We start from the raw sequence: 26468 nt of genomic DNA on the forward strand, positions 1-26468 counted from the left end.
CTGGAAGAGACCAAGAGGGAGAGGTAGAGCAAGAGGCAGACGACGCAGGCGACTGAAAAGAAACCCCAAAAATACTTTTCTTATTAGAAAATAAAGAAAGTCAACACTGCTCAAAGACATGTCCTTCCTTGGTGGTCCCTGGAACCCACACGACGGTGAGAGTCGTCCACACGCCCCCTTTGAACAAATTATAAAAAAATATATATAAAAAAATACGTATATAGAGACATACTGTAATAACTTGAAGTAAATAATGAAGATTAAAAACCAAACATAAATTTTAAAAATGTTTAAAAAGCTAAAAACAGTCTCTTTCTCACGATTTCTTTTATTCTTTCTGTTTCTGTAAGATTGCAAAATGTTCTCATTAAATTATTACTTTTTTTATGTAAAATGGTGACATTTGTCATATAAATGTCTGACTTGTATCACAATATTGCCAATTGTTTTGTTGTTCTTGTAAAATAATGACCTTTTTGGAGTAAAATTATGCCTTTTGTTTTAATTTTCCCAAGTAAAATTCCGATTATTTTTATGATATTGCCAAATTTTTCAAGTTTTTTATAAAATTGTGACTTTTGTCGAGTAAAATTATTACTATTTTCATAAAATTGCCAACATTTTAGGCTTTTCTTATAAAATTGTGACTGTTATTGTGGTAAAATTCCAACTTTTATCATAATATTGCACAAATGTTCAGTTTTTCTTGTAAAATTTTGACTTGTATTGAGTGAAATTATGACTTTTATCATAATACTAGAAGTAGGCATTTTGCGGAGGTCTCGAGAATGTAACACATACAACGTGTGTGTGTGTGTGTGTGTGTGTGTGTGTGTGTGTGTGTGTGTGTGTGTGTGTGTGTGTGTGTGTGTGTGTGTGTGTGTGTGTGTGTGTGTGTGTTCTCTTGTATTTCTCCCCTTCTTGAGACATGAAGAAGGAAAAGTATCTTCCACAATAGGAGGTGTGAAGAAGTGATGACATAAATCCTGGTCCCAATAACATTGCATCTAATAGACAATGTCTCATTTGTGGTGATATCTATCAACATGAGGGTGTTCCAAAAAAGGAGGGATTTTTCAAATGTGTCGCTTTTAAAGGTGCGCCCCCTCTGGTCAACATATGAAATAACAAGTGTGGGTAAAAAAATGAAGTAAGCCCTCTTTGGCCAAAATTATTTAAAAAGAAATAAATATGTACATAGAGACATACCGGAAAAACTTGAAGTAAATAATGAAGAATAAAAACCAAACATTAAAAAAAAAAAATTTAAGTAGCTAAAAGCATTCTTTTTCTCACAATTTATTTGATTCTTTCTGTTTCTGTAATATTGCAAAATTTTCTCGTCAAATTATTACTTTTTTATGCAAAATGGTGACATTTGTCATAGAAAATTCTGACTTTTATCACAATATTGCCAATTGTTTTGTTCTTGTAAAACAGTGACATTTTTGGAGTAAAATGATGACTATTGTCATAATTTTGCCAGGTAATATTCTGATTATTATTATTATTATTATTATAATTACTATATTATAGCCATTTCTTTAAGTTTGTTTTATAAATGTGTCACTTTTGTCGAGTAAAAGTATGACTCTTTTCATAAAATTGCCAACATTTTAAGCTTTTCTTGTAAAATTGTGACTGTTATTGGGGTAAAATTCCAACTTTTATCATAATATTGCACAAATGTTCAGTTTTTCTTGTAAAATTTTGACTTGCGTTGAGTGAAATTACAACTTTTATTATGATACTAAAGGAAGGTATTTTGCGGAAATCTCGAGAATGTAAGGTATACAAGAGTGTGTGTGTGTGTGTGTGTGTGTGTGTGTGTGTGTGTGTGTGTGTGTGTGTGTGTGTGTGTGTGTGTGTGTGTGTGTGTGTGTGTGTTCTTGTATTCCTACCCTTCTTGAGACATGAAGAAGGAAAAGTATCTTCCATATGAGGAGGTGTGAACAAGTGATGACATGGTCCCAATAACATTGCATCTAATATCCATCCATCCATCCATTTTCTACCGCTTATTCCCTTTTGGGGTTGCGGGGGGCGCTGGTGCCTATCTCAGCTACAATAGACAATGTCAAATGTGTCACTTTTAAAAGTGCTCCCCCTCTGCTCAACATATGAAATAACAAGTGTGTGTAAAAAATGTGGCCAAAATTATTACAAACTAAATAAATACATATGTACATAGAGACATACTGTAATAACTTGAAGTAACTACTGGAGATTAAAAAATAAACAAAAACAAAAAAAGATTAACTCGAATTAGTTTTTTCCCACAATTTATTTTATTTTTTCTGAAATATTGCAACATTTTCTCCTAAAATTCTCACTTTTTCATGTAAAATGATCACTTTTCAATGCAAAATGGTGACATTTGCCGTATAAAATTCTGACTTGCATCACAAAATTGCCAATTGTTTTGTTGTTCTTGTAAAATAGTGACATTTTTGGAGTCAAATGATGACTTGTGTCATCATTTTGCCAAGTAAAATTCCGATTATTATTATGATATTGCCAAATTATTTCAGTTTTGTTAGAAAATTGTGACCTTTGCCGAGTAAAATGACGTCTCTTTTTATAAAATTACCAACATTTCACTTGCATCTCTGATTACTTTTTTGTTATTGATGTGACGTCTGTGACTGCCTCTAAAAATGTTACAATGTTTGCACGTTAAATGGACGCTATGGCGACATTGTTGATTTTGTCGCCCTCAAGTGGACAGTCTGAGTCATCGGCGTCCATCCCACAATGACGACGATTTTTGTCGCCCTCTAGTGGACGTTCTAAGTCATCGCCGTCCGACCGACAAGGAGAAATCCACAACCAGCATCTACATTTAAATGCTTTTTCAATCAAATCCGTTTCTTTATTTGAATATTGTTAAATTGTACATGTATGTAATGTAAATGAGCAATATAGCTTAATGAGAGCACAATAATAAAAATAAGTCCGTGTTTATTCTAGAGGCTCCGCCCCCATCCGTGTCTCCTCCCACTCCGCTGTGACGCCCCCTCCAGTCGGACGGCGCACGCTCGGCGTTCTCCCCCCGCAGGACCCCCGCCATGTCCGCCTCGGACCTGACGGAAAGCTCGGCGTGCTTGTGGGCTGCTGGACGTCAGTGGATTTAGACGCCGGAGACAAGATGAAGTTGTGGCCGCTCTCCTCCATCATCGTCGTGGCCGCGTCCTGCTGCCTCAGGATGTCCTCCGCCGCCATCACCAGTAAGAAGCCGTGCATCCATCCATGTTCTACCGCTTATAACATGCATGTATTATTCATATATGTGCTGCACTATTTTGTTGTACTGCATCTTTGTAGTCATGCATATAAGACACAGCACTGACGCTGCCACTTCTCAAACTACAGCCGCTGCAAAAAAAAAAAAAAGGTGATTAAATGAGTATTTTTAGATTTTAAAAAATGCAGATTTTATTGAAAAGGTGTTGGTGCAGGTGTGTCTGATGTGGGTAATCATCAGTATTAAAGGTGTTGATGCAGGTGTGTCTGATGTGGGTAAGCATCAGTATTATGCTGGTACGTACTGGATATAGTATTTTGACAAATGCCCTTCTTAAAAATCCAAGATTTTTAAGAAGAGCATTTTTTTTAAATAGGTACCAAAAACAATAGAAGGATCAATTAATTAAATATACAATTATTATCCATTAAGAATAAATACAATTAACACTGACAAAACATGTACAATAGTCATTTAAAAGAAATGGCACATTTTGTGTGTGTGTATATATATATATATATATATATATATATATATATATATATATATATATATATGTGTGTGTGTATATATGTATGTGTATATATATATATGTGTGTGTGTATGTGTATATGTACGTGTATGTGTATATATATATATATATATATATATATATATATGTATGTGTGTGTGTGTATATATAAACTGTATATACATATGTATATATATATGTGTGTGTGTGTGTGTATATATACATATGTATGTATGCATATATATGTGTGTATATATACTGTATAGACGAATGTATTTATGTGTGTGTGTATATATATATGTGTGTGTGTGTGTGTATGTACGTGTATATATGTGTGTATTTATACTGTATATACATATGTATATATACGTGTCTGTATGCATATATATGTGTGTATATATATACAAATATATGTGTATATATACTGAATATACATATGTATGTGTGTATATATATGTGTATGTATGTATGTATGTACATATGTATGTATGTGTATATATGTATTTATATGTGTGTATGTATGTATATATACATAAACAAATGTGTGTATATGTATATTTATATGTATATATACATATGTATGTATATATACATATGTATGTTTATATACCTATGTATGTGTATATGAATGTATATATATATATTTATTTATTTATACGTATATATGTATGTGTATATACATATATATGTATATATATATATACATATGTATATGTATGTGTGTGTTTATATATACATATGTATATGTATGTATGTGTATGTATATATATATATATATATATATGTATATATATATATATATATGTATGTATATATAGATATGTATGTATGTAAATATAATGTATATGTATGATATAAACAGTACAAAAAATGGGAGCCATTACCTCCCTGCTTGGCACTCAGCATCAAGGGTTGTATTTGGGGGTTAAATCACCAAAAACTATTCCCGGACGCGGCCACCTCTGCCGCTCACTGCTCCCCTCACCTCAAGGGTGATGCGTCAAATGCAGAGAATAATTTTGCCACACCTAGTGTGTGTGTGTGTGACTATCGTTGGTACTTTATCTTTAATATCATATACTGTACATATATTATGTAAATATTACATATATGTTATATTTTATAATGCTACTACGGTATATTTTTGTCTATTTCATACCTGCATTGTCCTTTCCATCCTGACACTTTCCATCCTTTGTAACTGAGCTACTGTATGTATAGCATGGATTAGCATGGCATGCTAATCCATGCTATTTAGGCTAGCTGTATGTACATTTGTAGCTATATTTGCATCCAGCCTTTCCCCCCACCCACATTTAATGCCAGACAAACACTTACCAATCGACGGATTTAAGTTGCTCCAGTGTCACAAGATGCGAAAGTCCCTCGTTTGGTCTGCACATTTTACCGGCAATGCTAAGCAGACATGGCACAGAGATGTATGGATATCCTGCAGATGCATTTCCAACGAAAAAGTCAACGAAATCACAAAGGTGAGTTTTGTTGATGTTATTGACTTACGTGCTAATCAGACATATTTGGTCGCGGCATGACTGCCAGCTAATCGATGCTAACATGCTATTTAGGCCAGCTGTATGTACATTTGTAGCTATATTTGCATCCAGCGTTTCCCTCCACTCACATTTAATGCCAAACAAACACTTACCCGTCGACGGATTTAAGTTGCTCCAGTGTCACAAGATGCTAAAGTCCAGATCGTTTGGTCTGCACATTTTACCGGCGATGCTAAGGCAGACATGGCCAAATAGTGTCAGTAGCTAGTTGCTCAATAGCTTCAGTTTCTTCTTCAATTTCGTTTTCGCTATCTGCCTCCATACTCCAACCTCTGTTTCAATACATGCATAATCTGTTGAATCGCTTAAGCCACTGAAATCCGAGTCTGAATCCGTGTTAATGTCGCTATATCTTGCTGTGCTATCCGCCTGGATAGCATGTATATCACTGGATGACGTCACATGAAAATGGACGGTGGCTTCACAGATAGCAAAAATCAGGAACTTTAAAGCCTTTTTTTGGGATATTCTATGATGGGTAAGATTCTGAATTTTTTTTTCGAAAAATAAAATAAGCCACTGGGAACAGATTTTTTATTGGTTTTAACCCTTCTTAAATTGTGATAGTGTTCCCCTTTAAAGTTTGTCTAAGTCATATACCGTATTTTTCGGACTATAAGGCGCACTTAAAATCCTTCCATTTTCTCAAAACTCGACAGTGCGCCCTATAACCCGGTGCTTTAATGTACGGAATAATTTTGGTTGTGCTCACCAACCTCGAAGCTATTTTATTTGGTACATGGTGAAATGATAAGTGTGAGCAGTAGATGGCAGTCACACATAGGAGATATGTGTAGACTGCAATATAATGGCAGTCACACATAAGAGAAAGGTGTAGACTGCAATATGACTCAAGTAAACAACACCGACATTTTATATGTTCCATTGAAAATATAGAACATTTCACACGGCACTCAACAATCTGTCAAAATATTTTAGTAGGACTTTGGTAAGCTATGAAGCCACAGCGCTTGATGGATTGTACTGTGCTTCAACATAGGAGTATTATTATGCTGTGTGTATAAGGTAAGGCATATTATCTGCCGTTTTGTTTCGCAATATTATGCAAAAGCAACTTTTCTTACCTTTTGGTACCTGCTGATCTGTATTTGGGATCTGCATAGGTCCTGAAAATATGCGCCTTTTGTATGAAAAAAGACCTTACTAGACCCGCCTTATAATTCCGTAAATACGGTCATTTTAACCATGCTATTCTTAAAAATCCAAGGCAACTACTTAAAATAGGTAGGAAAAAAAAATACAAAATATAGGGATCAATTAAATAAATATACAATTATAATGCATTAGAAATAAATAACACTGACAAAACAAGTACAATTGTCATTTCAAAGACATGCGTCATCATCAAGCAGATTGTCCATGAATAAAAAGCTGCAAAAAGTTTGTGTGCTTTTGTTATATGACAAAAGTTTTGTTTACAGTGACAATAATACAACATGGATATCTTCTGTCTTTAAGTTGCTGCAGTGCATTGTTAACTCCTCAACGTAATCTGATGACATGTGTCATTATAATTGTATCGAAGTTATCACACAACTTTGTGTTACATTGAGTTTGGCACTGTGTGCGATGGGATGCGACATGGAGGTGTCGGTTTCTTTGATCTATTGACAGCAACAGGAAGATCTTGTCCGGACCCGAGATCTAAAGTTAAAGTTAAAGTACCAATGATTGTCACGCACACACTAGGTGTGTGAAATTTGTCCTCTGCATTTGACCCATCCCCTTGATCACCCCCTGGGAAGTGAGGGGAGCAGTGGGCGGCAACGGTGCCACGCCCGGGAATCATTTATGGTGATTTAACCCCCAATTCATACCCTTGATGCTGATCTACAAAGCGCAGAGGAAGCAGGACCTGACACCGCTCTAGGCACCTTTTCTTTGAACTGTTTATGACCGAGTACAACAGCTGTTTATGACCACCTCCCCTTAGGAGCAGCCGCGTAATGTAATGTAATGTTATGTAACACTGGCGCTTTCCTCATGAGCTAAATTGAATCCTGTCTCTGTTGAATATCCTTTGCTCTTTGTCTTGTCAAGTAGATGTCATCGGTGTTTGATCCTGACAACATGGTTTGCTCCTCCCCCCCTCCAGCTCCCAATGAGTTTGTCTCCTTGGCAGAGATGGAGGACGCCCTGCTGAAGAACCTCTTCCTGGGCTACCAGCGCTGGGTGAGGCCCATCCAGCACGCCAACGAGACCATCAGGGTCCGCTTTGGACTCAAGATCTCGCAGCTGGTGGACGTGGTGAGGTGGAAACGATCGCCAATTTACCGATTTACTTGCCAGTTTATTAGGGAACCATGTTCTGATAAAAAAAAAAGAGCTGTGTCAAAACGTCAGCCTTGATAGAAGCAGTCATGCTGACTTGATGAATAATGTCAGCGGGCGGTAATATTTCTTATGTTGACAATCCACATTTCATACGGTGGAAGCTCTTAAGATCCACGCCTATAAGAACGCCTCACTGTGGTCAGTTTTCTCTAGTTTTTACAACATGAAATTTTACATGGAAAAACAGGACAATTTCTTTTTTTTTATTCTGGCAACTTAGCTGCCAGTTTTTCTACCGTAAAAACAAATGTACCGTCTTTCCATTTCCAGTAATACACCGTTAAAATCGAGATTTCACAGTCAAAATCTGGCAGCTGAGTCAACACAATTTTTTTTTGTTTTTTTCCATTCACAGTATTATGTGTCATGTCTGTGTGATCATGTTTTGTTTTAGTCATGTTCGGTTTAGTTTTTGGACTCCTTGTGCACTTTTGTTTGTTTTGTCACCATAGCAACCCATTAGTTTTCACCTTGTCCTCATGTCACGCACCTGTCTCACGTTTTGCACTGGCAAACCTGTTCACTAATCACCACAGTATTATTTAAGCCACAGTTGCAAGCTAGTCAGCCTGGAAACATCACCATCTATCACCCTCAATACCTTTACCCACGTCATGCCATGCCCTGCCTGTCTCTCATACTGTCCATAGTTTCCCTCCTGCCCATGCCACGTAAGTTTTTAGGTTTTATGTCAGTTATTGAGTTTTGCCTTCGTGTTAGTTTTTGTTTTCATAAGTCACGTTTGTTCTCCGCCATTGTGCGTGCCTTTTGTTTGCTTCGTTTTTTAGTAGTTTGTTAGTGTTAAAATAAAAAATGTCTTTACCGTCACGCCTTGCCCGCTCCAACTTTCGCTTTGCACCTCGGGAAAAAAATCCACGGCCAAGTCCAAGTCGTGACAATATGCTTTAAAGAACAACGTAACATTTATTGTCATTTTTATTATTTTGATGGGTAGTTTGCTGTAAAGTTAAGTATTTTTATTTATACAAAAACATGTATGGAAAGTTTGATAACATTGTGACGTTTGGCTGGCATCGTGCGTGTTTGTTCTCTCGAAGTGCAGTCGGATAAGGACACAGCATGAAGGTAAGAAATGAAGATTTATTTATACTACAAAACAAACTAAGAGCAGAAATACTTGCACAAAGGCACAAGAGACAAAACCAACAGAACTAGCATGGGAGCTAGAAAAAACTAAAGACGCTAGCGTGTGAGCTAGGGAAATAAACAAACAAAGAAATAGTGTGGAAGCTAACGTACACAAAGTCTTTACCACAAGCGGGGATAGCGACATCCCCTGTTGCATCAAATACAAATTAGACTGCGAGATCGAACGATAAAAAAGGGCAGGCTTAAGTAGAGGGGACCATCAACAAGCAGGTGCGCGTGAGAAACAAAAGGCAGGTGACACAAATACGTAACTATGACTACAAAACAAAACAGGAAGTGCCACCAGGAACTAAGGAAGACAAAATACTAACAGGATGTGATACAAACAGAACAAAACCAGTATATGCCATGATCTGAGCAGCGGATCATGACAAATATTTCTTGTAAAAAATTGTTGCAATAACATATACTTTTAAAGTTTAAAAGGTATGCAATTTCAAGCAGAACACATCTTCTTTATGTCAAAATGAAAAAAATCAATTACATTTAGTGAGAAAATATGAAGTAATTTATTGACACATATTTTCATGTTTTTGCGGTCCAGATAAAATGATGTCGCAGGCCAAATCTGGGCCTCGGGCCTTGAGTTTGACACCTGTGCACTAATATATTCCACCTCATGAAACTCTTCAAACTTAAAGTCTTTACAAAGTACAAAGAATAATTCTGAATTCATTTAATCCATTCATTCTTTTTTGTAGATATAATCTTACTTATCTCACCATATGAAATATAAATGACTTTACTAATTATTTATTTATGTTTAATGTTATCACTTATGGAGTATATTGTGAATAAGTTGAGAACAGGAAGTGAACAAGAGTGTTAGCAACTGCTATGTAGAGGAAAAAAGGGGTAGGATTAAATAAGCTCTGCTTTTTCCAACTCCTTTTCCAACATGTTCAATAGAGAAACTGTGATACATCATGTTGTATGCATGCATGTGTGATGCATCGTGTTGTATGCATGCATGTGTGATGCATCATGTTGTATGCATGCATGTGTGATGTATAATGTTGTATGCATGCATGTGTGATGTATAATGTTGTATGCATGCATGTGTGCTGCATCATGTTGTATGCATGCATGTGTGCTGCATCATGTTGTATGCATGCATGTGTGCTGCATCATGTTGTATGCATGCATGTGTGATGCATCATGTTGTATGCATGCATGTGCGATGCATCATGTTGTATGCATGCATGTGGGATGCACCACGTTGTATGCATGCTTGTGGGATGCGCCACGTTGTATGTGTGCATGCATGTGGATGCACCATGTTGTATGCGTGCGTGTGTGATGCATTATGTTGTATGCATGCATGTGTGATGCATCATGTTGTATGCATGCATGTGTGATGTATAATGTTGTATGCATGCATGTGTGATGTATAATGTTGTATGCATGCATGTGTGCTGCATCATGTTGTATGCATGCATGTGTGCTGCATCATGTTGTATGCATGCATGTGTGCTGCATCATGTTGTATGCATGCATGTGTGATGCATCATGTTGTATGCATGCATGTGCGATGCATCATGTTGTATGCATGCATGTGGGATGCACCACGTTGTATGCATGCTTGTGGGATGCGCCACGTTGTATGTGTGCATGTATGTGGATGCACCATGTTGTATGCGTGCGTGTGTGATGCATCATGTTGTATGCATGCATGTGTGATGCATCATGTTGTATGCATGCATGTGTGATGCATCATGTTGTATGCATGCATGTGCGATGCATCATGTTGTATGCATGCATGTGGTATGCACCACGTTGTATGCATGCGTGTGGGATGCACCATGTTGTATGCGTGCGTGTGTGATGCATCATGTTGTATGCATGCATGTGTGATGCATCATGTTGTATGCATGCATGTGTGATGCATCATGTTGTATGCATGCATGTGTGATGCATCATGTTGTATGCATGCATGTGTGATGAATCGTGTTGTATGCATGCATGTGTGATGCATCGTGTTGTAAGCATGCATGCGTGATGCATCGTGTTGTAAGCATGCATGTGTGATGCATCATGTTGTATGCATGCATGCGTGATGCACCATGTTGTATGCATGCATGTGTGATGCATCATGTTGTATGCATGCATGCGTGATGCATCATGTTGTATGCGTGCATGTTCCAAATAAAGTCAAACTCAACTCCACTTTCACCAGAGTGCTCCTTGTTTAATATTTCAGCGTGTGATGAGATGGTGAGATGTTGCTTGGTTGAAAGGGAGGAAAATGGAGGATACTAATGGATGAAGCCGTGAAATATTCATCCATTTTATCTTCCGCCTTCCTCATGTGCTGCAAACAAACCCCCCAGCCCGTTGGTGCTTTTTGAATGTTGTACTAAAAAGAGACGGGAGGGCGGGGGTGGGGGACAATGTGTTCTGTGTGGTCCCCTGAGCCTCCCTAATTGGCTGCTGCTCGACTCCCGATTAGATCACGCTTCACCTCTGCTCAGTGTGACGACCACTGCACCCAAGTGAAGGTGACGTATGTTCTCCTGGTATGGTCGCCTCGGTCCAAAACCCCCCAAAGAACACGATGAGAAACATGCCGTTAAAGCTGGTGGCCGCACCGCGGAGTTCCACCAGGAGGCCACGGAGCATGGCGCTTGCCGTCACGTCCTCCCCATGCCCTGACCCGCTGCCAAAAATTCTGGAACACCCAAACTATAAATATTTTCCCCCATACCTGACCCGCACTGCAAGATATGGGGACTTTTCATGCATGTTAGAAGAGAAAACACAGCAATTTCCACTCAGCGTCAATCAAACCTCTGTTTGATTGACGCATATATATATATATATATATATATATATATGTATGTATGTATATGTGTGTGTGTGTGTATATCTTGCCGATTGTATTGTACCATATGTCCCGGCAAGAAATCTGCGTTCAAAGGACTCCGGCTTATTAGTGATTCCCAAAGCCCAAAAAAAGTCTGCGGGCTATAGAGCGTTTTCCGTTCGGGCTCCAGTACTCTGGAATGCCCTCCCGGTAAAAGTTTGAGATGCTACCTCAGTAAAAGCATTTAAGTCTCACCTTAAAACTCATTTGTATACTTTAGCCTTTACATAGACTCCCTTTTTAGACCAGTTGATCTGCCGTTTCTTTTATTTTTCTCCTATGTCCCACTCTCCCTTGTGGAGGGGGTCCGGTCCGATCCGGTGGCCATGTACTGCTTGCCTGTGTATCGGCTGGGGACATCTCTGCGCTGCTGATCCGCCTCCGCTTGGGATGGTTTCCTGATGGCTCCGCTGTGAACGAGACTCTCGCTGCTGTGTTAGATCCGCTTTGGACTGGTCTCTCGCGACTGTGTTGGATCCATTATGGATTTAACTTTCACAGTATCATGTTAGACCCGCTCGACATCCATTGCTTTCGTCCTCTCCAAGGTTGTCATAGTCATCATTGTCACCGACGTCCCAATGGGTGTGAGTTTTCCTTGCCCTTATGTGGGCCTACCGAGGATGTCGTAGTGGTTTGTGCAGCCCTTTGAGACACTAGTGATTTAGGGCTATATAAGTAAACATAGATTGATTGATTGATTGATATGTATATGTAATACATAATTGCACATAATAATATGTATTATTTCTTTATATATATATATATATATATATATATATATATATATATATATATATATGTATGTATGTATGTATGTATGTAAAGAAATATTATATATTATTATGTGCACTTATGTAAAAAATGTTAAATCTAATTTTTTTATATATATATATATACTATATTATAATAAAATGTTAAATATATATATATAAATAAAATGTATTTATTTGAATATATGTAAATAAAATGAATGTATTTATTTACTTATACATTCAGTGTATATATAAATACAATGTATCTATGTACTGTATATATAAAGATATTATATATATATATATATATATACAAATATATATTATGTACATTTATGTACATTTTTTATTTCTAAATACATATATAAATAAATAATATATATATATAAATAAAAACATTTTATATATATATATACTATTTATATATATATAAATACAATGTATTTATTTATATATGTATACATACAAATAAAATTAATTTATTTACATATATATATTATTTTTTTATATATATAAAGAAATAATATATATTATTATGTGCAATTATGTAATAATTTTTTTATTAATTTCTATATATATATATATATACATAAAGAAATGATATATATATATATATATATATATATATATAAATAAATGAAAATATATATATAAATAAATTGTATTTATTTAAATATATATAAATAAATAAATGAATGTATTTATTTATACATTCAGTGTATTTATATAAATACAATTTATTTATATATATATATATATATCTATATATACATATATATATATATAAAGAAATTATATATGTTTATATATATATATTTATATATATAATATAATTTCTTTATATATATATATCAATATATATTATGTACAATTATGTTATTTATATATATATATAAAGAAATAATAATATATAATATATATATAATATATATATTAATAAAAACTTTTTATTTATATATATATATATTTAAAAAAAATTATATATAAATACAATGTGTGTATATATATACATAATAGTATGGGATCTCATTCACTTGTGCAAGTCCATCTAATGAAGTGTATGATAAGCTTGATTACACACACAATTAGCAAATGTTGCATCATTATTACAACAAGTATGGTTGGTGTTGAATCGCAATTTAGTCAAATGAACTTACTTGTTTACCACTTTAATGTCACTCTTTGTTGTTTGTTTCAGGACGAGAAGAACCAGCTAATGACAACTAATGTCTGGCTATGGCAGGTAAGCAGGAGGCCATCTTTCTTTGCGTCTCCTTTTCAGAGCTGCTTGTTTAGCGTGGTGAGCTCACACTTGTATCAGTCATGGTTGCTTTGATGTTGGACAGGAGTGGATCGATTACAAGCTGCGTTGGAATCCAGACAAATATGGAGGCATCACTAACATCCGAGTACCATCAGAGAACATCTGGCTCCCCGACATCGTCCTCTACGAGAAGTACGATCATTTCACCCCAAGTCCACAAGATCATACATTTAAAAACTCTAAACTAAATCAAAATTGGAAAAAAATTGTATTCAAGGCAATTAATTCAATGACAAATTCCAAATAAATGTCATGGTGTTGTGTACGGCGTGACCCTAAGATGCAGAGACGGTAGGCGACGTGCAGGTAGAAGTTATTTTTATTAGGGAACAGAAGATCCCTCACAATTTTGCACAAAACTGAAGACCACAAGAGAGTGAATAAGACTTTGGACTGGGACAATGTGAAGTAGCGGCCACACAACACGACACAAAACAACTATCCAGCACGGACAAACACATGAAACTAAAAAGGCTAGCTTAACTAAACAAATCAGAAAGCCAAGGTGCGGTAAAAAAAAACAAGTCCTACAGGAAGTTGAACCAAAACAAGAGAATACCAGGACGAGGAAATGATACAAAACCCAGGTAAGGTGGGAAGAAAGTCCAAACTGTCATGTGGTATCACAACATATTTAGGGGCCGATGTGTCCGCATTTCAAATAGTTTTTGGAAATATTCGACATTGTGTCATCCGGACCAAAGGGGAAGCGAACCATCCAGACTGTTATCTAGGCAAAGTTCAAAAGCCAGCATGTGTGATAGTATGGGGGTGCATTAGTGCCCAAGGCATGGGTAACTTACACATCTGTGAAGGCACCATTAATACTGAAAGGTACATACAGCTTTTGGAACAACATATGCTGCCATCTAAGCACCGTCTTTGTCATGGACGCCCCTGCTTATTTCAGCAAGACAATGCCAAGCCACATTCAGCATGTGTTACAACAGCGTTGCTTCGTAAAAAAATAGTGTGGGTACTTTCCTAGCCCGCCTGCAGTCCAGACCTGTCTGCCATGGAAAATGTGTGGCGCGTTATGAAGCGTAAAATACGACAGCGGACACCCCGGACTGTTGAAGGACTGAACAAGAATGGGAAAGAATTCCACTTTCAAAGCTTCAACAATTAGTTTCCTCAGTTCCCAGTGTTGATAAAAAAAAAAGGCGATGTAACACAGTGGTGAACATGCCCTTTCCCAACTACTTTGTCACGTGTTGCAGCCATGAAATTCTAAGTTAATTATTATTTGCAAAAAAAATAAATAAAGTTTGAGTTTGAACATCAAATATGTTGTCTTTGTAGTGCATTCAACTGAATATGGGTTGAAAAGGATTTGCAAATCATTTTATTCCGTTTATATTTACATCTAACACAATTTCCCAACTCATATGGAAACAGGGTTTGTAGATGAAGTTGCATAATTTCCCCAAGGCACACCAGACAATCACTTTGACGCCATGCCCAGGCCAGGAAGTGTGTCCTAATCACCTAGCAGAGGCCGGTGTGTAAAGCTCAGCGCTCCTAGCAAGGGGAAAATAAAGGAGGAAGAACTTAATGCTCTCAGTTAAAATAGAGTAAGAATAAAAAAACATGTATAATAGCATGTTATGTTTTGTCCTCTTCACCAGTGCCGACGGACGCTTCGAAGGCTCGCTGATGACCAAAGCCATCGTCAAGTACAACGGCGTCATCACCTGGACGCCGCCCGCCAGCTACAAGTCGGCCTGCACCATGGACGTAACCTTCTTCCCCTTCGACCGGCAGAACTGCACCATGAAGTTCGGCTCCTGGACCTACGACGGCCACATGGTGGACCTGGTCCTGGTGGACGAGCAGGTGGACCGCAAGGACTTCTTCGACAACGGCGAGTGGGAGATCCTCAACGCCACGGGGGCCAGGGGCGACCGCAGAGACGGCCTGTACTCCTACCCCTTCCTCACCTACTCTTTCATCCTGAAGAGGTTGCCCTTGTTCTACACGCTCTTCCTCATCATCCCCTGCCTGGGTCTGTCCTTCCTGACCGTGCTGGTCTTCTACCTGCCCTCCGACGAGGGCGAGAAGCTCTCGCTCTCCACCTCCGTGCTGGTGTCGCTCACCGTCTTCCTGCTGGTCATCGAGGAGATCATCCCCTCCTCCTCCAAGGTCATCCCGCTCATCGGCGAGTACCTGCTCTTCATCATGATCTTCGTCACGCTGTCCATCATCGTCACCGTCTTCGTCATCAACGTGCACCACCGCTCCTCCGCCACCTACCACCCCATGTCGCCCTGGGTCCGCAGCCTCTTCCTGCAGAAGCTGCCGCGCCTGCTCTGCATGCGGGGTCACACCGACCGCTACCACTACCCGGAGCTGGCCCCCGAGAGCCCCGAGGTCAAGCCCCGGGCCGGCGCTCGCCGGGGAGGTCCGAGGGCGAGCGGAGGCGGGCCGACTGAGGGGAAGGAGGAGGAGGCCTGGGCCGCCATGTTGGATAAGGCCATCTTCTCTGTGCGCTACATCAGCAGACACATACGCAAGGAACACTTCATTCGAGAGGTAAGCTTCAATAGCCACACCGCACCTTTATGTGCTGATATCCATACTTTTCATACATTAGTCTTTTTCACATATTGAAACGTAGAAGTATGTGGGGGCCATGTTGATTGTTTTTATTTAAAAAAATGGTCTAAAAAAATATTATTATTAATTATTAGTTAGAACATTTTGTCTTTTTTGTTTTGCTCTTCATCTCTTACATTTAACAATAGTGAAAAAATATATATTCTTTTTTTTTAATGCATAAACTAGTGAGTCCAAAATTCTGCCTGTCTGAAAATAGTCAATTAAACATTTAACAGTGTTCATTATGTTTGTTTTCATTGTTCAAATTAATTCATAAGTAAGGTTTATTTTTAGTTCCATCCATCCATCCATCATCTTCCGCTTATCCGAGGTCGGGTCGCGGGGGCAGCAGCCTAAGCAGGGAAGCCCAGACTTCCCTATCTCCAGCCACTTCGTCTAACTCTTCCCGGGGGATCCCGAGGCGTTCCCAGGCCAGCCGGGAGACATAGTCTTCCCAACGTGTCCTGGGTCTTCCCCGTGGCCTCCTACCAGCTGGACGTGCCCTAAACACATCCCTAGGGAGGCGTTCGGGTGGCATCCTGACCAGATGCCCGAACCACTTCATCTGGCTCCTCTCGATGTGGAGGAGCAGCGGCTTTACGTTGAGTTCCTCCTGGATGGCAGAGCTTCTCACCCTATCTCTAAGGGAGAGCCCCGCCACCCGGCGGAGGAAACTCATTTCGGCCGCTTGTACCCGTGATCTTATCCTTTCGGTCATGACCCAAAGCTCATGACCATAGGTGAGGATGGGAACGTAGATCGACCGGTAAATTGAGAGCTTTGCCTTCCGGCTCAGCTCCTTCTTCACCACAACGGATCGATGCAACGTCCGCATTACTGAAGACGCCGCACCGATCCGCCTGTCGATCTCTTATTTTTAGTTAACTAACTAAATTTGGTTTATATTTTAAGTATATTTTAGTTGTATCCTAATTTTGGGGATGTACTGAAAAGTAGAAATGGGCATTTTACAATAGTAAAAAAAAAAAAAAAAATTTAATGCATAAACTAATGTGTCCAAAATTCTGCCTGTCTGAAAATAGACAATTCCACATTTAACAGTGTTTATTATGTTTGTTGTCATTGTTCAAATTAATTCATAAGTAAGGTTTATTTTTAGTTAACTAACTAAATTTGGTTTATATTTTAAGTATATTTTAGTTGTATCCTAATTTTTGGGGTGTACTGAAAAGTAGAAATAGGCGGCGGCCATATTGATTGTTTTTTTATTTAAAAAATGCTAAAAAAAATATATTAATTATTAGAACATTTCATTTTCTTTTTTTTGCTTTTTATCTCTTGCATTTTACAATAGTAAAAATATATATATTTTTTTAATGCATAAACTAGTGTGTCCAAAATTCTGCCTGTCTGAAAATAGACAATTCCACATTTAACAGTGTTTATTATGTTTGTTGTCATTGTTCAAATGAATTCATAAGTAAGGTTTATTTTTAGTTAACTAACTAAATTTGGTTTATATTTTAAGTATTTTTTAGTTGTATCCTAATTTTTGGGGTGTACTGAAAAGTAGAAATAGGCGGCGGCCATATCGATTGTTTTTTTTATTTAAAAAATGCTAAAAAAAAAATATATTAATTATTAGAACATTTCATTTTCTTTTTTTTATCTCTTGCATTTTACAATAGTAAAAAAATATATATTTTTTAATACATAAACTAGTGTCCAAAATTCTGCCTGTCTGAAAACAGTCAATTCCACATTTAACAGTGTTTATTATGTTTGTTGTCATTGTTTATTATGTTTGTTTTCATTGTTCAAATTAATTCATAAGTAAGGTTTATTTTTAGTTAACTAACTAAATTTGGTTTATATTTGAAGTATATTTTAGTTGTATCCTAATTTTTGGGGTGTACTGAAAAGTAGAAATAGGCGGCGGCCATATTGATTGTTTTTTTATTTAAAAAATGATAAAAAAAATATATTAATTATTAGAACATTTCATTTTCTTTTTTTTGCTTTTTATCTCTTGCATTTTGCAATAGTAAAAAAATATATATTTTTTTAATGCATAAACTAGTGTGTCCAAAATTCTGCCTGTCTGAAAATAGTCAATTCCACATTTAACAGTGTTTGTTATGTTTGTTGTCATTGTTCAAATTAATTCATAATCCAGGTTTATTTTTAGTTAACTAACTAAATTTGGTTTATATTTTAAGTATATTTTAGTTGTATCTTAATTTTTGGGGTGTACTGAAAAGTAGAAATAGGCGGCGGCCATATTGATTGTTTTTTTATTTAAAAAATGCTAAAAAAAAAATATTAATTATTAGAATATTTCATTTTCTTTTTTTTGATTTTTATCTACTGCATTTTACAATAGTAAAAAAATATTTTTTTTTTTGATGCATAAACTAGTGTGTCCAAAATTCTGCCTGTCTGAAAATAGTCAATTCCACATTTAACAGTGTTTATTATGTTTGTTGTCATTGTTTATTATGTTTGTTTTCATTGTTCAAATTAATTCATAAGTAAGGTTTATTTTTAGTTAACTAACTAAATTTGGTTTATATTTTAAGTGTATTTTAGTTGTATCCTAATTTTGGGGGTGTACTGAAAAGTAGAAATGGGCGGCGGCCATATTGATTGTTTTTTTATTTAAAAAATGCTAAAAAAAAAATATTAATTATTAGAACATTTCATTTTCTTTTTTTTTGCTTTTTATCTCTTGCATTTTACAATAGTAAAAAAAAAAAAAAAATTTTTATGCATAAACTGTGTCCAAAATTCTGCCTGTCTGAAAATAGACAATTCCACATTTAACAGTGTTTATTATGTTTGTTGTCATTGTTCAAATTAATTCATAAGTAAGGTTTATTTTTAGTTAACTAACTAAATTTGGTTTATATTTTACTGCGATGAGGTGGCAACTTGTCCAGGGTGTACCCCGCCTTCCACCCGATTGTAGCTGAGATAGGCGCCAGCGCCCCCCGCGACCCCGAAGGGGAATAAGCGGTAGAAAATGGATGGATGGGTTTATATTTTAAGTATATTTTAGTTTTATCCTAATTTTTGGGGTGTACTGAAAAGTAGAAATAGGCGGCGGCCATATTGATTGTTTTTTTATTTTAAAAATGCTAAAAAAAATATATATTAATTATTAGAACATTTCATTTTCTTTTTTTGCTTTTTATCTCTTGCATTTTACAATAGTAAAAAAAAAAATTTTTTAATGCGTAAACTAGTGTGTCGAAAATTCTGCCTGTCTGAAAATAGTCAATTCCACATTTAACAGTGTTTATTATGTTTGTTGTCATTGTTCAAATTAATTCATAAGTAAGGTTTATTTTTAGTTAACTAACTAAATTTGGTTTATATTTTAAGTATATTTTAGTTGTATCCTAATTTTTGGGGTGTACTGAAAAATAGAAATAGGCGGCGGCCATATTGATTGTTTTTTTATTTAAAAAATGCTAAAAAAAAATATTAATTATTATAACATTTCATTTTCTTTTTTTTTGCTTTTTATCTCTTGCATTTTACAATAGTAAAAAAAATATATATTTTTTTAATGCATAAACTAGTGTGTCCAAAATTCTGCCTGTCTGAAAATAGTCAATTCCACATTTAACAGTGTTTATTATGTTTGTTGTCATTGTTCAAATTAATTCATAAGTAAGGTTTATTTTTAGTTAACTAACTAAATTTGGTTTATATTTTAAGTATATTTTAGTTGTATCCTAATTTTTGGGGTGTACTGAAAAGTAGAAATAGGCGGCGGCCATATTGATTGTTTTTTTATTTAAAAAATGCTAAGAAAAATATATTAATTATTAGAGCATTTCATTTTCTTTTTTTTGCTTTTTATCTCTTGCATTTTACAATAGTAAAAAAATATATATTTTTTTAATGCATAAACTAGTGTGTCCAAAATTCTGCCTGTCTGAAAATAGTCAATTCCACATTTAACAGTGTTTATTATGTTTGTTGTCATTGTTCAAATTCATTCATAAGTAAGGTTTATTTTTAGTTAACTAACTAAATTTGGTTTATATTTTAAGTATATTTTAGTTGTATCCTAATTTTTGGGGTGTACTGAAAAGTAGAAATAGCCATATTGATTGTTTTTTTATTTAAAAAATGCTAAAAAAAAAAAATTAATTATTAGAACATTTCATTTACTTTTTTTTGCTTTTTATCTCTTGCATTTTACAATAGTAAAAAAAGATATATTTTTTTAATGCATAAACTAGTGTGTCCAAAATTCTGCCTGTCTGAAAATAGTCAATTCCACATTTAACAGTGTTTGTTATGTTTGTTGTCATTATTCAAATTAATTCATAATTAAGGTTTATTTTTAATTAACTAACTAAACTAGGTTGATATTTTAAGTATATTTTAATTTAATGCTAATATTTGGGGTGTTCTGAAAAGTAAAAGTATGCGGCGGCCATATTGATTGTTTTTTTATTTAAAAAATGCTAAAAAAAATATTAATTATTAGTTAGAACATTTCATTTTCTTTTTTTGGGTTTTTATCTCTTGCATTTTACAATAGTAGAAAAATATATATTTTTTTAATGCATAAACTAGTGTGTCCAAAATTGTGCCTGTCTGAAAATAGTCAATTCCACATTTAACAGTGTTTATTATGTTTGTTGTCATTGTTCAAATTCATTCATTAGTAAGGTTTATTTTTAATTAACTATCCAAACTTGATTTATATTTTAAGGATCTTTGAGTTGTATCCTAATATTTGAAGTGTACTGAAAAGTAGAAGTATGCGGGGGCCTTATTGATTATTTATTTTAAAAAATGCTATATAAAAATATATATCTATATATTTATTAGTTAGAACATTTCATCTTTTTTTTTTGCTCTTCATCTCTTACATTTTACCATCGTAAAAAATTTTTCAAAAAATTATGTTTTTGATGAGATAGGCGCCAGCGCCCCTCGCGACCCCGTAAGGGACAAGCGGTAGAAAATGGATGGATGGATGTTTTTAATGCATAAACTAGTGTGTCGAAAATTCTGCCTGTCTGAAAATAGTCAATTCCACATTTAACAGTGTTTATTATGTTTGTTGTCATTGTTCAAATTAATTCATAATTAAAGTTTATTTTTAATTAACTGACTAAACTTGGTTGATATTTTAAGTATATTTTAATTTAATGCTAATATTTGGGGTGTACTGAAAAGTAAAAGTATGCGGCGGCCATATTGATTGTTTTAATTTAAAAAATGCTAAAAACAAATATTATTGATTATTAGTTAGAACATTTCATCTTTTTTTTTGCTTTTTTATCTTTTACATTTTAAAATAGTAAAAAAATTATAATAATACAATTTTTTCAAAGCATAAACTAGTGTGTCCAAAATCCTGCCTGTCTGAAAATATTCATGTTCAGTTCCACATTTAACAATGTTTATTATGTTTGTTGTCATTGTTCATATAATTCATAAGTAAGGTTTATTTTTAATTAACTAACTAAACTTGGTTTATATTTAAAGTATATTTTAATTGTATCCTAATATTTGGGGTGTACTGAAAAGTAAAAGTATGCGGGGGCCAATTTTTTATTGAAAAAATCCTAAAAACAAATATTATTATTCATTATCATTTAGAACATGTCATCTTTTTTGTTTTGCTCTTCATCTCTTACATTTTACAATAGTAAAAAAAAAAAAAAAAAAGGTTTTAATGCATAAACTAGTGTGTCCAAAATTCTGCCTGTCTGAAAATATTCATGTTCAGTTCCACATTTAACAGTGTTTATTATGTTTGTTGTCATTGTTCAAATTAATTCATAAGTAAGGTTTATTTTTAGTTAACTAACTAAATTTGGTTTATATTTTAAGTATATTTTAGATGTATCCTAATTTTTGGGGTGTACTGAAAAGTAGAAATAGGCGGCGGCCTATTGATTGTTTTTTTATTTAAAAAAATGCTAAAAAAAATATATATATTAATTATTAGTTAGAACATTTCATTTTCTTTTTTTTGCTTTTTATCTCTTGCATTTTACAATAGTAAAAAAATATATATTTTTTTAATGCATAAACTAGTGTGTCCAAAATTCTGCCTGTCCGAAAATAGTCAATTCCCCATTTAACAGTGTTTGTTATGTTTGTTGTCATTGTTCAAATTAATTCATAAGTAAGGTTTATTTTTAATTAACTAACTGAACTCAGTTTATATTTTAAGTATATTTTAATTGTATCCTATTATTTGGGGTGTACTGATAAGTAGAAATATGTGGCGACCGTATTGATTGTTTTTATTTAAAAAATACTAAAATTAAATATAATTATTCATTATTAGTTAGAAAATGTCAATTTTTTTTTACTCTTTATCTCTTACATTTTACAATAGTAAAAAAAAAAATTTTAACATTTATTTTTTAAAGCATAAACTAATGTGTCCAAAATTCTGCCTGTCTGAAAATATTCATGTTCACATTTAACAGAGTTTATTATGGTTTATGTCATTGTTGAAATTAATTCAAAAGTAAGGTTTATTTTTAATGAACTAACTAAACTTGGTTGATATTTTAATTATATTTGAATTGTATCCTAATATTTGGGGTGTACTGAAAAGTAGAAGTATGCGGGGGGCGATATTGATTGTTTTTTTATTGAAAAAATGCTCAAATAAATTTATTAATTACTAGTTAGAACATTTCATCTTTTTTTTTTTGCTCTTTATGTCTTACATTTTACAATAGTAAAAACATAAATAAATAAATGTTTTTTATGCATTAACTAGTGTGTCCAAAATTTATATTAAGTATTTACATGTGAATTATGCTGTATAATAGACTGTATTTATATTATTCACATTTAAAAAAGACCTAAATGTTTATTGTTTATGTGAGCGGACTGTGGTGCTGAATTTCCTATTCTATTCTATTCTTAAAAATAATGTCCAAAAAACGTGTCTATTTTTCTTCCCAGGTGGTGCAAGACTGGAAGTTTGTGGCCCAGGTGTTGGACAGGATCTTCCTGTGGGCCTTCCTGACGGTCTCCATTCTGGGAACCATCCTCATCTTCACCCCGGCTCTCTACATGTTCTTTAAAGTCCCTCCACCAATCGCAAGTGAGGACGCGCCTTCAGACTCGCAGCTTTAGTTCCCGTATTAGTCCGCTAATCACGATTAATTCATCCTTTTGATAATTCTGTGTATTAGTATCCTCGCGATCCGAAGATATAGAAGAACATAATCCTTTTCCGAGGAACTCAGTCGTTGTGTAACTGACACAAACGGAGTGGACTATAAACAACTTAGTACTTTAGGCTACAGTCAGAGTAAGTCTAGACAAATATGCACCGCTTTTACTCCTTCCAACATTATTCTGCCCTATGCACGCCATTATCTACTTGACTTGAGTCCGTCTTAAATGTGGGCGTTCCCTGTAAAATAAGTACCTTTTGTAAATCCAGCGCCCCAAAAAGGTGAAACATTGTATTGCGCGTAAAGTTTGGTCGCAATGTACAAAACCCCCAAACCAGTGAAGTTGGCACGTTGTGTAAATCGTACACTTCAGAAAACCACCGTCAGTAACTACAGTCGGTCGCAACATCTATAAGTTAAAAACTCTACTATGCAAAGCCAAAGCCATTTATCAACAACACCCAGAAACGCCGCCGGCTTCCCTGGACCCGAGCTTATCAAAGATGGACTGATGCAAAGTGGGAAAGTGTTCTGACGAGTCCACATTTCAAATTGTTTTTGGAAACGTCGTGTCGTCCGGAACAAAGAGGAAAATAACCATCTGGATTGTTCTAGGGACTGTAAGGCTTGTCCCTGAGAGTTTGGTCTATGTCTTAGTAATTCCTCTGCATTTGTCTTTGTTTCCTGTCTTTATTTCCTGTCAGCCCTCTTATTTTGTCTGTTTCCTGTTTTTCTCCCTGGGCGTTGTTTCCCCTTAGGTGTGGCTGATTGGCACCTGGCCACACCTGGTGTCAATCAGCCTGGTCCTATTTTTACCTGCTTTGTCCTCCGGTCAGGGCTGGATTGTTGTCGTGTCGTCACTACCTGTCTTGTCGCTTGTAGCTTTGTCTACTTCTGTTCACTCTGCTCATGCCATAGTTCCGTCGTGTCACAGTAACTGTTTTTGCTCTTAGTCAAGTTTGTTACCCGCCTCGTGCGCGCCTTTTGTTGGTACCCTTTTGGTTTGTTCTTGTTTTAGTGTTTGATCAAATCATGTTTTCTTACGCAATGCCTGCCTCCTTCTCTGCATCTTGGGGTTCGTCACCAACAAACTCTGACAGTTCGCAAAGTGTCAAAGGCAGCATGTGTGATGGTATGGGGGTGTATTAGTGCCCAAGGCATGGCTAACTTACACATCTGTGAAGGCACCATTAATGCTGAAAGGTACATAGAGCTTTTGGAGCAACGCATGTCGTTGTCATGGACGCCCCTGCTTATTTTAGCGAGACAAAGCCAAGCCATGTGTTACAACAGCGTGGCTTCATAGTAAAAGAGTACGGGTACTAGACTGGCCTGCCTGTAATCCAGACACTGAAAATGTGTGAAGGCTAAAATATGAGGCAGGAGACTGTTGAACAACTTAAGCTGTACATCAAGCAAGAATGGGAAATAATTCCACTTCAAAAATGTGTCTCCTCAGTTCCCAAACCTTTACTGAGTGTTGTTAAAAGGAAAGGCCATGTAACACACTGGTAAAAATGCCAGTGTGAAGATGAAATATCTTGTCTTTGCAGTCTATTCAGTTGAATATAAGTTGAAAAGGATTTGCTTTATTCTCTTTTTATTTACCATTTACACAACATGACAACTTCACTGGCTTTTGGCTTTTGTACATCACACGCAATCAAAGGATGAAAGAAACTCCCAGAAAACCATCAAATCTATTCTGATCGCTTCAAGCGAGACATCTGAAACCATCCGTTGAGATCAGGATAAAAATGGACCATAATTCCACTCTGTATTAAATATCAAAAAACAAAATTGTTGTCTGGTAAGTGCGACTACAGCAGGAGGGGACCCCGCGTTTATATGCTGTGTTTGAACATCCAGAATTTTTAATAAATACGATTTCATCTGGTCATTGATCATTGAACTGTGTGACTATTTCATAGAAAATAGGTACTTTATATAATTTATTCTATTTGTTTTTTGTTTTTAACATCAATCTGTCGCGCTGTACTAAACACAACTCTTAACATCACAAATAACATCAATAATAATTATGATAATTAAAGCTGCAAGCTTGGGCTGCTGCCCCCGCGACCCAAGCCCAGATAAGCGGTAGAAGATGGATGGATGGATGGATTATTACACAGAGAAAAAGTTGTATACACATGTGTTATACATCAGTCTCATAGTAATAACAGTTGTAAAGTGGCTTGGGCATTTTATAAGGACGCCATTTTGAGACTCTAATGCATGGTGAATGTAATGCAGTTGTTGTATTGAAGTGGGAATAGCAAACTTCCTGTTGATTTTAGTTGGGGTGGTCAGTGTATGAAATATAGGTCTCTGTGAGACCTACATTGAGATTTTTGTTTCATGTGAGTATGACATTTCTACACTGAGTTAGAAGCAGTTTTAACTGAGCAGGAAGCCGCCATCTTGTGACATTAGCGCAACTGCAACATCGCACCGGTACTTTGCAGGCTCATAAAACCCAAACCGGGGTAGTAATTAAAACTCTTTCATCAAATTTTATTCAGAAGGGTTCAATCTCTCTTCTGTGTTTATTAGAAGCGGAAACGACACAGCCTGAGAGGAGATAATGTTTGAAAAAAAAGCTAAATTCTTTTAGCCAACTTTTGTATTGAAGGGGGAATTGCAAACTTCCTGTTGATTTTAGCTGGGAGGTATGAGTTTATAAAATATAGGTCTAACTGAGACCTACATAGAGGTTTTTGTTTCATGTTTCTAAGACATTTCTATTGGAAGTTACAGACAGTTGTGTCTGTGTTTTGTTCCTAGGGGGCGCTAGAGCGCAACTTTGAGTTTTGGCGTTTGGTTTTTTGATGTGTGTGTGATGTGTGTGTCAAATTTGGTAAGTTTTGAAGCATGTTAAGGGAGTCAAAATACAGCTCAAAGAGGCGGCGGTATAATAATAATAATAATTAAATCT

At 35.5% G+C, this 26468-nt stretch overlaps 1 protein-coding gene across 3 annotated transcripts; it reads left to right on the top strand.

Annotated features, from left to right (window-relative positions):
- Nucleotides 1-2994: 2994 nt before the first annotated feature.
- LOC133552684 (neuronal acetylcholine receptor subunit non-alpha-2-like) lies at nucleotides 2995-25446 on the top strand. 3 transcript variants are annotated; one of them, XR_009806748.1, is made up of 7 exons: nucleotides 2995-3227; nucleotides 7446-7597; nucleotides 13671-13715; nucleotides 13819-13928; nucleotides 15425-16328; nucleotides 23313-24333; nucleotides 25009-25446. XR_009806748.1 is itself a non-coding variant. In XM_061900058.1 (6 exons), the coding sequence occupies exons 1-6, from the start codon at nucleotides 3149-3151 to the stop codon at nucleotides 23484-23486; spliced, it is 1464 nt and encodes a 487-aa protein (XP_061756042.1). In that variant the 5' UTR covers nucleotides 2995-3148; the 3' UTR covers nucleotides 23487-25446. The 3 variants fall into 3 exon arrangements, 2 of the variants coding, with proteins under 2 accessions (XP_061756042.1, XP_061756043.1); XM_061900058.1 differs by having other exon boundaries at nucleotides 23313-25446; XM_061900059.1 differs by lacking the exon at nucleotides 2995-3227 and adding an exon at nucleotides 3469-3519 and having other exon boundaries at nucleotides 23313-25446.
- The last annotated feature ends 1022 nt before the right edge of the window (nucleotides 25447-26468 follow it).

The sequence above is a fragment of the Nerophis ophidion genome, linkage group LG05 (assembly GCF_033978795.1).
Source record: "Nerophis ophidion isolate RoL-2023_Sa linkage group LG05, RoL_Noph_v1.0, whole genome shotgun sequence".
Lineage (NCBI taxonomy): Eukaryota > Metazoa > Chordata > Actinopteri > Syngnathiformes > Syngnathidae > Nerophis > Nerophis ophidion.